Source organism: Gopherus evgoodei, chromosome 7 (genome assembly GCF_007399415.2).
Source record: "Gopherus evgoodei ecotype Sinaloan lineage chromosome 7, rGopEvg1_v1.p, whole genome shotgun sequence".
NCBI lineage: Eukaryota > Metazoa > Chordata > Testudines > Testudinidae > Gopherus > Gopherus evgoodei.
This window is the reverse complement of record NC_044328.1, coordinates 59,868,468-59,882,454: the sequence shown is the minus strand read 5'-3', so window position 1 is coordinate 59,882,454 and position 13,987 is coordinate 59,868,468. Positions and strand designations below refer to the sequence as shown.

General features: G+C 39.7%; 1 protein-coding gene across 4 annotated transcripts in view; it reads right to left on the bottom strand.

Annotated features, from left to right (window-relative positions):
- Positions 1–3,191: 3,191 nt before the first annotated feature.
- RASGEF1A (RasGEF domain family member 1A) overlaps positions 3,192–13,987 on the bottom strand; it is a 285,401-nt gene continuing 274,605 nt past the window's right edge. For all 4 annotated transcript variants that reach the window (XM_030570254.1, XM_030570252.1, XM_030570251.1 and 1 more), the window contains exons 8-13: positions 12,137–12,239; positions 11,761–11,840; positions 10,884–11,075; positions 7,305–7,428; positions 6,897–6,969; positions 3,192–5,878 (exon numbers count right to left, since the gene is read on the bottom strand). In XM_030570254.1, coding sequence (XP_030426114.1) covers positions 5,854–5,878; positions 6,897–6,969; positions 7,305–7,428; positions 10,884–11,075; positions 11,761–11,840; positions 12,137–12,239 — 597 coding nt within the window. In that variant the 3' untranslated portion in view covers positions 3,192–5,853. The remainder of the gene's footprint in view (positions 5,879–6,896; positions 6,970–7,304; positions 7,429–10,883; positions 11,076–11,760; positions 11,841–12,136; positions 12,240–13,987) is intronic.

Sequence of the window (13,987 nt, the reverse complement as noted above, 5' to 3'; positions counted from 1 at the left end):
CACTAGCAACAGTAGGTTTCTAACCTCTGTACACAGGCTTTTCTGATTATTTGGGCAGAGCGAGAACAGGCAATCCTGAAAAAATGGAGTAGCTCAGCTGCATTTCGGATTGCTGAAAGGAAACATCTGTCTCATAGTCAGTTCTAAAGAATAATCGATCCCCCTGAAGAGGACATGAATATCAGTTGGTTTAGTTGACTGGCAAAGTTAATTTTGCTGTTTGGGGGTTGTTTGCTTGAAAATTTTACTCCTCAGATATTTAGTTTGATCAACAATTTTACTTGTATTGTTCAAAAACATCTTACTGGCATTGCATTATTGCTTGACGTAGTCATATTGTGTTCAGTGGAAGTAAGTGTCTGGAAGGCAATTCTATTGTTTATGCCCATGCCTGTGTTGAGTAAAATAGTAATTTTAATGTTAATGACTGGATGAGAGCATGATTAGAAGTGATTCTCCCAGTATGCAATATGCATGTTCATTTGTGAGGATGAACTGACCATCAGGAAAACACTTGCCAGTTGGTTCCTGTTATTTCTGGTAAACTTCATCTTCTCCAACAAGCTATAATGGGAACTGTTTGTGATGAAAGCTGTATTGCTCTGCTCTGCAAGTCCATTTTGAAAGTTTAGTTGCTAATACAATCCACTCTGAGTATTTGAGACTGCCACAAATCAACCCCATCAGTTGGTCAGCTCTCTTTTCAAGGATGGATTTGTGGGGTTATGACATTGGTAACTGGCTTGTGTTCTTGGATAATGAGACAGCATGGATAGGGCATACGCCTGCAATCTAGGAGACTTGGATTCACTTGCCCACGGTCACACAACACATTAAGCAGGTCACTTCTTTCTATCTCATTTTCCCTACCTGTAAAATAGGGCAATGTAAAATAGAGTGCTTTGGCAATAGTCTCTGGGTAACAAGAAAACATTGAACAAATTCATTGGAAGCAAGAGGAAGATCAAGGATAAGGTAGGCATGGGTGGCGGGAAACAATAACAGAAAATGTGGAAATGGCAGAAATGCTTAATGACTCTTTTTTGTTTTGGTTTTCACCAAAAATGTTAATAGCAATTGAACATCTAACATGGTGAATACCAGTGAAAATGAAGCAGGATCAGAGGCTAAAATAGGGAAAGAACAAGTTAAAAATTCCTTAGATGTGTTAGATGTCTTCAACTCACCAGAACCTGGTGAAATACATTGTAAAACACACAAGGAGCTGACTGAGGAGATTGCTGAGCCATTAGCAATTATCTTTGAAAAGTCATGGAAGACTGGAGAAATTCCCAAGGACTGGAACTATATTTGCCCTTTTCTAATCTAGAAAAAAGGGAAATAAGGACAAGTTGGAGAATTACAGACCAGTCAGCTTAACTTCAGTATCCAGAAAGATAACGGAGCATATAATTAAACAATCAGTTTACAAACACCTAGAAGAAGATAAGGTGATAAGTAACTGTATGGATTTGTCAAGAACAAGTAGTGTCAAACCAACCTAACAGCTTTCTTTGACAAAGGATAACAAGCCTTGTGGATGGGAGGAGTGGTAGATGTGGTATATCTTGAAGTTAGTAAGGCTTTTGATACTGTCTTGCATGACCTTCTCACAAATAAATGAGGGAAATGCAGCCTGGCTGGAGCTACTACAAGGTGGGTGCAGAATTGGTTGGAAACCATCCCCAGGGAGTAGTTATCAGTGGTTTACAGTCAAGCTGGAAGGGCATAACAAGTAGGGTCCTGCAGGGATCAGTTATGGGTCCAATTCTGTTCAATATCTTCCTCAATGATTTAGCTAATGGCATAGATAGTACGCTTATGAAGTTTGTGGATGATATCAAGATGGGAGAGGTTGCAAGTTCTTTGGAGGATAGGATTAAAATCCACAATGGTCTGGACAAACTGGAGAAGCAAATAGGATGAAATTCAATAAGGACAAATGTAAAGTACTCCACTTAGAAAGGAACAATCAGTTGCATGCATACAAAATGGGAAATGACTGCCTAGGAAGGAGTACTGTGGAAAGGGATTGGGGGTCATAGTGGATCACAAGCTAAATATAAGTCAACAGTGTAACACTGTTTTTAAAAAAAAAAAAGCAAACATCATTCTGGGGTGTATTAGCAGGAGTGTTGTAAGCACGAGATGAGTAGTAGTTCTTCCACTCTAGTCTGTGCTGATTAGGCCTGAACTGGAGCACTGTGTCCAGTTCTGGGTGCCATGTTTCAGGAAAGATGTGGACAAATTGGAGAAAGTCCAGAAAAGAGCAACAAAATGATTAAACATCTAGAAAACATGATCTATGAGGGAAGATTGCAAAAAAAGGGTTTGTTTACTCTGAAGAAAGAAGTCTGAGGGGGCATGTAACTTTTCAAGTACATAAAAGATTGTTACAAGGAGGAAGAAAAATTATTCTCCTGAACCTCTGAGAATAGGACAAGAAGCAATGGGCTTAAATTGCAGCAAGGGCAGTTTTAGTTGGACATTAAGAAAAACTTCTAGTGCCACAGTCAGGGTGGTTAAGTACTGGAATAGATTGCCTAGGGAGATTGTGGAATCTCCATTGTTGGAGATTTCCAAGAGCAGGTAAAACACCTGTCATGGATGGTCTAGATAATACTTAGTCCTGCCATGAGTGCAGGGGCCTGGAATAGATGACCCCTTGAGGTCCCTTCCAGTCTTATGATTCTATTCTATTGCTGGAAAGTAATATCTAGGAATTATTGAAGTGCCAGGATTCCTCCGTGACACAAACTTTCTAGTGTGCTGAAGCTAGTGTACATCTTTTATGGCTGCTATATAAACAAGATAAAGTATATGGGTGAGAGGAGACACTCTGGAACTTCACATTCAGGTTATGTGAAGTGTTTTAGGCAGCTAAACTGCCTGTCTTCCTGCTTATGTTGGAGCAGCAGTATGCTATTATTTATTGTATATTTGAATATATAGTTCAATGTGTGTGGAAAAAACATGCTCTGAGCTTAATGATGCAGTAGATTTTCCTTGAATATATATTGAACTCTTCAGGGAAGCATAAGGTAAGATCAGATATCTATAAGCCCGAGCTGAAATTTCAGTCAGCCAGCCGATTCACAAAAAGCTACATTACCTGCCAATGTTGGATGCCCTCAGTTGCAACTTCATCAGATTGCAAGAGAAAAATAACCACAGATAAAGTTTAGCCTGGTTGAAGCAACTTGGTTTTTTATTAATGCAAGCACATCCAGTCAAACACAGAATATCCTGCTTTATGGTACAGCTTTATATGTAGCAATGCAGCTCAGAATACCAGAACACAGTATTTAAGGAATGTATCAAATTGAAGGAGGAAAAAAATTAAAAACAAACCCATGTAGACACTGCACTGATTTCAAGTATATACTAGGACTGATAGACCAGTGAAGTGCACATTCATGTAAAAGCTTTTTTTAATACACATACAGAAAGTGTTCTAAAACTGCATTTCAAATATATACTTTCTTAAATTTTAAGCATCCCTTTTAAAATTTCAATTACATAAACAAAGCTGATATACAATCCCTTTTTATAGTGTCTGACTATATCACTAGCTAGAACTTCTCTGAAAGTGCAAAACACTGTAATAATACAGTATAAATATTCTTACTCTACCCCAGGGCTGAAAATCAGTACTTCAGCACAGGAAAAATAGCAGCAGATCACAAGAAACAGAGCTATCATCTTGCTTTCTCTGGGCCGTTGGTGTTCACAGCTAGCTTTGTACTTCCTCCTTCCACTTGAATCAGATTTGTTTGTTTAATGGCAACTATTTAGCTTTTGTTTGTTGCTCTTTGATCTCAGTGCTATGAGAACAGCAAAAAGTCCTTTCCTTCCCCCTGCAGCCTCCCCTCCCCACCTGGTGTATTTACTTTTCATAAGAACAAATATCTAGGGAAAAAAGCTCTAGTTGGAAACATATTAAGGGCTTAACGCTGCAAACGCTTACTGTGGGTAAATGCAAGCAGGACTACTTAAGGTTGTAAGCATTCAGTAGGAAGCGTTTGCAGGATTGGAACAGAGAAATTGCTTTAACGGCCCTGACCTGTGGTCCAGCTAGTCAAGCATTCTGTCTCCAACAGAGGTCAGCACAAGATGCATCAGAGGAAGGTACCTGCCCATCTACATGAGTGTACAGCACAAACTTGCTCATAGGCCAAGCTTTTTCTCAACCCCCTCAGTTAGAGATTGGTTAATGCCCTGACATATATGAGTGTTTGTATCCCTTCCAAGCTGTTGATGGCATTGAAACAATCCTTTCTAATGTAACTGTCTGGAGTTTCTCATTATCTAGATAAATATTCAGTCCTCAGCCCTTAAGAGAACAAGTGTTGGGAAAGAGAACTGACAGTCCTGGGTAACAGTAGGTTCATTAAACAAAATCAGAGCCTGATTTTTTTGGTCTCCCTCCTGGTTCAGACATCATGGGAACGGGGAGGATGATTAAATTTGTTCTGAAAATGGGTAGCCTGCAGTGTAATATGAGCTGGTCAGACACACTGGTTATCATAGTCAAATTATCCTAAAATCAAGAACAGTTAAAAGGAGAAATTGGAAGCATCATTAGTTTATAGATCATCCCTAATTAGGACCCTGATTTGGGGTTTAAAGGCCTGATTCGGTGTCATTGTATGTTTTTAACTTAACATTAATTTTAATGGGCTTTGGCTGAGGCCTACAATGATAGCTTGAATATATGCCAGAATAATCAGATGCCATAGATTCTTAGTCTTAATTGGTTGTCTGTCAATTCAGGCTAGCATTTTCAAAGGGACCTAGGGAATGAGATGCCCAAATTGAATGGAAATGGCATGTCTTGCTCCTTTAAGCTTCAAATTTGATGTCCCAGTTCATGTCCTCCCTCCCCCTCTCATTTTAAAACTTATTTTCCAAAAGACACATTAATTTTGTTGAGATTATCTAGATTAGACACTCTTTTCTCTTTTTAAAATAAATCCCTGATAAAGAAAATGAAAAATATTCTGCACCCAAAACTCAAAGGATAGTTCCCAAAGTGTTAATACTTTAAAAAAAAATCTAGCAGTTGTCCCATTTCTTCTCTTCAAAGCATGTAACAAAAATATGTTTTGCTGCACCTTCACTGTTGTAGGCAGGCATACTCTAGTTCATGTGCCATATCTTCCAGTTTATTTACAAAGTACGTTATAGCTGGTTTTTAGACATTCATATTTTTATTTTGCTTGCTTCCAGCCCAGAATCACAGAAGGTACACTGGACAATTTCAGTACCTTGTAAGGCACTATTCTCCGATATAAGAGAGGAACAGCCTCACTGCGGATGTCTAAGGCCCTGGTCCTGCAGACACTGATGCACCTCCTTGACTTCAGCATGCGAGTTGTCCCAGGGATTTGAATGTGACTCTTCATTCCTTCCCTTCAATTCCTTACCTGCTTAAAGTTAAGGAGATGTGTCAGTGTTTGTAGGATTGGGACCTAATGGTGTTGAAACCTGTGCAGTGTTTTGGTTGTATTTGGTGTGTTTATGTTTTTGTTTTTTTAAGGTGGAAGTAATCAAAATAAAGATTTGGATGTCATTAGACTAAGACCTCACCATGGATACCATGTCCCATGATACACACTTCATCTCTGAGAACAGGGCCCTGCCCTTATGTTTTTAAAATAAAAACCAAAATCCTTCATTTTTAAGTGCCTTAAGGTTGACGTGAAATATTTACCATCTTTATTTCATAAAAGGTATTGTATATACAAAACAGACCTCAGCCAGTGAGGTCTTGTTTCTCAATCCAAGACATTCACTATTTAAAAACAAAGTTCTTCCTGTGTGCTTTAGATTCTGCAGGTCAGATCCAAAATCTCAGGCCCTATTAAGCAGAGTTGTCCTAGAAATGAAAAAAAATAAATCACATGTATTATAGCAATTCTTCTTCCTACCACAATGAAAGAGGCATTCTTGTTCAAGGTAATGAAGTCGTGTCAGATTCCTTGTTTTTTTATTAGAATTTTCTTTAAGGGCCAGATCCTAAACTGGTCTTACCTGGGATAGCTCAACTGAAGTCAATAGAGGTGCTGATTTACATCAGCTGAGAATCTGGCTCTAAATCTTTCCTCCTATCTGATCAGAATGGCAAGTGTGTGAATGATGACTGTGCAGTCTAATGTCAATGCAATTGTAGGGCTTTAACAGGAATCTGCGCATTCAAAGCCCAAGTACAGTGAGCCCCTGGAGTAGTGGACAATGGAGAGAGTCCTCTCCCTGCCCTGACCATCCACGGGCATCTGTCCAGAAAGGGCAGCCATAATTTGGCTTCTTGCACTGTCAACAGTGCTGCAGTACCCAAAGGAGGGGTGGGTTCAGGCAAATACTACATTTCTCCCCAACACATTGGCTGGTGCTTGGAGGGTAGTGCTGGGTTTAGTGCATGCTACACCTCCTGTACGTAAGTAGCAACTACTGCTCTTGAGCAGGCTCCTCCAAGCATTCCTGGTGGCACTATACCTTCCTCTGCATTACCCTGGCATAATGTCTCCAGCCATCATCGCAACCATACTTAACTCTGAGAAATAACACCCTATTATTTCATCTCTCAGCCTCTTCAGGGTCTCTTCAACTAGGATTGTGGAGTCAAAACTAAATGTTTAAAGAGGTTGAAAATCACTTATAAATAGTTTTGAGACCTAAATTTTAATTTCAATGTGTGGTGTGCACAGCTGAGTAAATCAGTTCTTTCTCTTTGTATGCAAACAAAAAGGGGAAATTTCAAAGCTATGTGTCCATCCCCACAATACATGGAACATGCAAATCTGGCTGTGTATATGCTCACTGCATGAAGTGAGTGCAAACAAAAGAGATTGTTTATGGACACAGAAAGGGGCTAGGATTTTGAAAAGATTTTATACCTGAGTGTCTTCCAGCTGTCTTTTTCCATGTGATTTTCTGGACCTTCACTTTCGAAGGATGCTATGAACAGAGCTAGATAATAAAACAAATAAGAGCGATCAAAAATGGATATGTCCAGTTTCTTAAAGAATCATTAAAATAATCAATGAAATAATGATGTTGGTAGATGCCAGATTAGTAAAATGTGGGCAGTGGTCATACAAACTTATCTAAACTGCCATGTCATTTTTGTAATGTGACCTGGAGGGCCAGTTCAGGAAGATTAAAAAAGTAGGATGCCTTTTTTTTTTTTTTTTTTTTGCTTACACATTTCTTTATTTTTCCTTCTCTGGTGCTCTTCCCATGCCTATGCAACAATAGAAGGGAAGACCCACTATAAACGTAAATAAAAGACTGAGAGCTTTTACCTTCTTCACTGTAAATAGGTGCCGTGAGTAGATAACTCTGGATCTTCTTATCCTTCTCAAAAGGACACTCTACTTGTTTCCATGTTATGAAATCATGAATTAGTCTTGAAATTTCCCAAAATTTCTGCATGAGGCAATAAAAACAACATAATATTAAACAAACTTTTTCTTCGGTTTCCTATCAAATTCAGTCAGGCTCCTTGGCCTCAGGTTCAAGGCCCTTTAATCTTGTCTGGCTGATGTCTCTGCTCATCTTCCTCTACTCCACCTTCTCACTCCCTATCCTGTCTCCTTACTGGTCCTTTTAACCTTCTTTCATTCCTAGCTTCACACCTGCTCTTCTGGGGGTCCCCTAGACTTGGAACAGTTTGTCACTATTTGCCAAACAACAAATATTTCTCTTCTCCTTTATATCCCAAGGTCCACCAGCAAGCCTTCCTCTTTCTGCTCCAGAATCACGAGCTGTTGACCCATTTCTTGCTTTGTGTGTGTGATCTCTCCATTGAACTAAAAATTTCAAAGCAGCCCTAAGTATAAGCTCTTCAGAGAAAGGGTCTTAGTTCATTTGTAAAGCATCCCTTAAATTTAAACTAGGCAAACTATTTAATTTATGTAATGAACAGCTATTTTTTCCACTAAATATTTCCAGGAGCACCGTTTCTCATATTTGTTAGAATGAATGTGGTTGTGTATGTGGTGTTTTGTTTCTTTTTTAATCAAACATGCTTTTAGGAGTATATACGGAATATCAGAATGTGTCTGCAATTATTATGCAGGGAGAGAATCCAAGTCTGGTCCAAATTCTGCTATGTAAATCACATGCAGATTTTAAAAAAAATCTAATAGCAGCAGCCATGGACTGAAGTATTGTTTCTGTTGAGGTCAATGGCAGTTTTCTCACTAACTTCAAATAGAAGCAGGATTGGGCCCCAGGTCTGTACTGTAAATAAATTCTGTATTTCCTTATTGGATGCATTGTGTATTGGACATTACTGATGTGAGATACTTGATATTTGAATGACAAGGGAGGAGAATGGTAACTGCTATTCCTAGGTATTAAGATGTATTCTTGTTTGCTGTGCAGATGAAATGAGGACTTGAGAATTAGCAGATTCCTTAACAGGAGTGCACTGGGCTATAGCAATGAATCAATTTGGGCTTGAAAATGTTTTAGGTGTGTGTTTGTTTTTTATATAGTCCAGAGTGGGAATTCTAGACATTAGAGTAGGGGTTCTAAAGACAAGCATTCTAGAGAGAACTCCACGCCCTACTCTGACTTTTCTCCCAATCTGTCACTCCTTGCTAATCCTTTATTAGTGCAGGGCAAGATGGGAACTCCTGGTTCAAGCCCTTGTTTGCATTAGTATAGTGCTCTGAGAGAGTCAAAGTTCTCTCCTGGTGCCATTTACCAGAGCTGCTGCTTTTCGCCATTGTAATCTTTTCCATATACCTAGCAATTCTCTATAAAGAGAAATTCCTATAGGCTCCAACCTTTTACTTAGCTTCTGTTCTCTGGAATCTGATCTGACATTTGACAGATGTTAAAATAGTGTTGTAACTACTATCCTTCACCACCCACCCTCAATCTTTTCCGGATTCTGAATGCCTTAATGTCACCTATTGCTGCAAGAATATAGACCTAATGTTGTTAGCTTTTCTATTTAAGTTCTTTAAATAGTTCAGGCTGTCTCTCACAATTCTTCCTCTCTAGCAATCTGGTTCCTGAGCAGTCAGCCAGAAATGTGCTTAGAATTCCAAATGTGTCCTCACTAGTCCTCCACATGTACTTGGGAAAGAGTATCTCATGGAAAAGAAAATAGGGTACTCAACTTATGTCATCATTGTTCAACTACTGGAAGTGTCTCTTGTGTGTTCCTTCAGTACATTTATTGGCTTTTTTGAAGTACCGCTAAATACCATTTGGCTGCAGCATGTGGTTATTCAGCATAGCAGCTCCTACTGACCGTCACAGAATTTGTACAGCTAAACTTACGTGTGCTGCTTTCTAGACTTAGGAATTTGTGTTTCTCTACATCTCTCCAGTGCCTTGTGACTCAAAGTTTGATCCCCTCTTTCTGTCTAGTCAGTTTTTTCCACTGCTTGCTCCATTGCTGGAGCTAAGCTTGATAGACCTATGGTGCAACATCCTCAACTTCGCTTAGATTTGTTTTCAACTTTAGGTGTAACACCCACACTTCTAACCTGTTGGTTACTTCCCCTATTTCTAATACCCTCTAAAGATCGTTCTGTTAGAGGTTCAGTACTTCTCTTGGTATTTGAGGAGGAACCATGTCAGGTCTAGTGAATCTTCAATAATCAAATTACTCAGTAAGAGAGAAGCTTCAGTAACCTAGTTCTAGCGTATATGAAACAACAGTGCCCATTAGATGGGGGAGGGATTTCTAAAGCGAACCAATGTGGTGTACACTCAACTAGCCTGTGTAGACCTTGTTTGAAACAGCACTACATTGATGAGCACTAGGAAACTTTTAGTTTGTGCTAGCAGGGTCTACATGGGCCAATTAGTGCACAACATGTTGGTGTGCTTTAGAAATTGCACCCTACTAGTGATCAGTGCTGCTCTTTGTAGACAAGCCCTTAGTGTGAATTTGCTTGAATCAGGATCTCTAGATTTGGCCCAGTGTCAACTAATCAACTGTTATCAGCCAAAATACTTTTCTTGTCCTACTCTAGAAAAAACACCTCATTTGTCACAAACGTCCATTTTCCCTTCAGAAGAATGAAACAAAGTTGATTTGTTTTCTGCTGCATTTACCCTTTAATAATCCAGCATGGCTTCTTTTGTGCTTGGAGATAACTTTTGTTTTCACAACTTCTTCTATCTTTTAATTTTTCTACACTGGCTCTTTAAAATCATCTTTTGTATACTCTCAATACTATTCTATAAGTTCCTCTATCCACCTCCACGTGTGATCTTGTAATTTCTCTTTCATGACTTTTCAAGCCTCTTATTATCCGAGCTCCCTTGTTAAGTGTTGTTGAAGGATTTTCCCTTTCTTTAGCATCCTTCATACTAGTGTTTCATCACATTGTATTCTACCCAGCATTTCCCTCTTCTCTGCTGAAATCCTGTCTTCTTTCAATTTCATCTGTCTCGTGTCACTTTGGTTAACAGAGCCAGTTGACTAAAGTCACCCCTGATTGCATACTTTCTACATTTTCTTGTGCATTTTGCCTATTCTTTTATATTCAGCTTTTAAATATGGTATCACTAGTGTTTTCAATTGTATTGGAACGATCAGTTAACATAGCTGAATTAAATTTCTGCAGTTTATATGCGTACATGTGTGTGTGTGTGGTATTTGATCTGTAATCTAGATGTACTAAATCTACTTCATGCTTTCCAGTGTATTATGCTTATAGGAATTAGATATCTAAAGTTCACAGTCCTTCCCCTGGAAAACTATTTGCCTCCGTGTATAGATTACAGGCAGGCTGAATAATTTAGGAGACATATTTATACTGGACTATAAGAATTCTCTATTTACAAATATTTGGGAATTTAAAAATGAATATACAGCATTTGATTATGCTACTTCTATAATTGGAGACACCTACCTTGAAGTTTATCTGTCCATTGGGCAAGCGGTTTGTGTGCATCTTGTGCAGAAAGTAGATATCTTTAATGAACAGGTTGAAAACGGGGATGACAATTTTTTCCCGATTACTGTTGGCAGTCTGAGATCTCTGTGCTGCTCCCTGTAGGGCTGTCCGGTAATTACAAAAGTTGCTGGATGGGTCCATGTGATGCTGTTTCAAATAACCCCCCGTCCCAAAATACTATTATTATGTTTCTCATAGATATGATCTAATCCAATGATTGTTTTTTTTAGCAGTTGATCTAATTATACAAAGAGTAACATCTGCTTTTCTTTATTTCTTTTCGGATCCATTCATAATCATTCAAGGCAGGCCAGTCAATGTATGTAGTTTGGATCTAAGCTTTGGATGCAAGGTACTGGATTGATATTACATTTAATAAACACCTTTTAGTGGCTTAGGGAACATTTAAAGGGAACAATGTGCTTCCCTAAAAGCACTTAATCTACATTTTTATCTGTCTGTTGATTGTGTTTTGAGAAGTTTCTTAGTGAACATTTTTTGATCCCAGATCTCCACTAGATGGAGTTCTTTAATTAGAGATCACGGTAAAAAAGACACATCCATTTAGATCTAGAGGTGAGAGAAATGGTCACTGTTAAAGGAAGTGCCTAGGAATATCTTTGGTTTGAGAATTCATTCCACTGTTAGAAAAAGTGTCATCTGAAGGGAATTAAAAAGAAGAAAATCTATATCAATCTTTTTCCCATGGCAGGGAGAGGACTTCAAGTCAAGAGAAATAGTGCCAACCATCTCCAACTTATATGCATCCACACCTATGCCTAAGGCATTAGTACCTGATTTTTATTAAACAGGGTGTAAATGTTGTATATACCTCTAAAACATCGAATTTTGCTGTTTTGACCTTGGACCAGGTTTTCTTTAGCCGTGCTACAGGACTCAGGTTCATGCCAGCTGAAATGTAAGGGAGAGAAAGATGATTAAAACAAAGTTTGAGTGTACTTTTTTTAAATGTCAGTGTTGCATTTTTACAGTCTTGTGCATTTTATTCTTTGGAAGACACTTCAAGGCTGAGACTTCCAGCTAACACCCATGCATTAATCTGTCACGGGTGCATGATACCACAGCACAGGATATGCCTGCAGATGGAGTCAGTGAAGCTGGAGAATATGTGACCATGCTCATGTTGCTTAGGCTGTCAAGTGTGGTGGTCTTGACTACAAGCCAGCAGCTATGCTGGAGATACTCACAGATAATGGCCATCATTGAGTTGAAGTTTCCGATGTTGAAGCACTCTCGTGCCACATCAATAAAAAATTCCACTATTCTCGTCCGCTGCTTTTTCTTCACAACCTGAAACAAAGAACATGCCTTTGAGATGAAAGGGAAGGTGTATGTGAAGGGGGGCGGTGACTGGTAACAGCACCTCCCAGAGGATTCAGGGGGCCTGGGGCAAAGCTGGGGAGCTGTAGTGCTTGTACTCACTCGGCGGTGGTTTGGGTCTTCGGTGGCATTTCGGCGGAGGGGGCCCTTCAGTCGCTTCACGTCTTCGGCAGCGCTGAAGGGCCCCCTGCTGCTGAAATGCAGCTGAAGACCCAGACTGCCACAGGGCCCCTGCGGGGCCTGGGGCAAATTACCCCACTTGCCCCACCCTCTGGGTGGCCCTGACTGGTGACCTTCCAGAATGTGCTTTTGGAATTGGCATCTCTCTGGGCTGTCTCCACATGAGAGGTCTTATGAGGCAGCCTTAAGGGTATTCTGTCCAGATTCCCTTTTTTATTAAAAAATAGCCACTGGATTTGGGGCTCCTATCAGTTGATGGGGGGAAGTGCAGTTCTTTGTTCACATATGAGATGAAGGATTAGGGAATAGCATATAAACAAACCAAATTCTCTTAAGTAATTTCCTTGTCCCAGGGAGGGAGGGGTGAAAGAGAGAGAGTGAGAGAATGAAGCTGCCATCAGAATGCCAAAGATGAACCAAGAATTCAAACCTCAAAGAAATGAATGCCAAACTTGTGTCGTAGAGGAGCTGTAGGTCTTAATTCCAGGGTGAAATGAAAAAGGGAAGGGGCGAGAGTGTTTCTCAAGCCTTAGGTGTTTTTCATTATCACTAAGGAGATTTTACCCAAACTTCTTAATGACACTCGAGGATGATGACAGAATATAAATAATTTTCCTTTACTGCAACGATGCTAATGGTTGAGGCTAGTTATCTGCATTGCATGTTTGGTTTCCTTCCCATCAGATGCAGTGCCGCGTGCTGGTTGTGCTTTACCAATGGCTGGCTTCCAAAGCCTATTAGTACTAAAATTACTCTTATCCCATTGGCTTAAATTCCTTTGTTAAAACTCTTTTTCCTGCACTCTGACCTGCAGGGCTGGGCTGGCCTGGCTAATACACATGTGGTCCTCTGTGTCCCTTCCATCATTCATCTTCAGCCGGGAACTACTTTTAAACAGAATATGCTATGTTATCTCACTGTTGTTTTGCTGATGTCTCATGACAAAAGAAAATGTTTCAGTAGTCACAAGTTTGGCACAATCTTCAGCATGGAGACTAAGAATGTTGTTTTGGTTGCTTTAATAAATGTGTTGGTGCTGCCTGACAATCCCAGAGGTTTTTTTGTAATTGAGTATCCATGGGAGCAATCTCTCTCTAGAGACTAGTAATAACCAATGAGATTTCAAAAGAGGCCACGACTGGCATTTTTGTACCCAGTCTCAGCAGAGGGTCATAGACTGAGTGGATGTGGAGACTGAACTGCCCACAGAGCAGATTTTTCATTTCAAAGAGCTGATACATGCCAGTATTGATATTGCCCTTGCAGCTCTACAGACTTAGGGACTGATCCTCAGCTGGTGTAAATCAGCAGTGTCCCACAGACTTCACTGGAGCTATGCTCACTTAACTTGCAGGGCTATTGGTGTTCCTACTCTGAAGTGTTTATTTCAAAGTGGCAACATGCTCCTGGAACTCCAGATGTGGTGATCAAGTGAAAGGAGAGCTCTTACACTTGACACAATGGGAATATGTACATAAAAAGAGATTGACTTGGGCAGTACAGTTTTTGTGCATTTTCCCATTATAGAAGATACATTT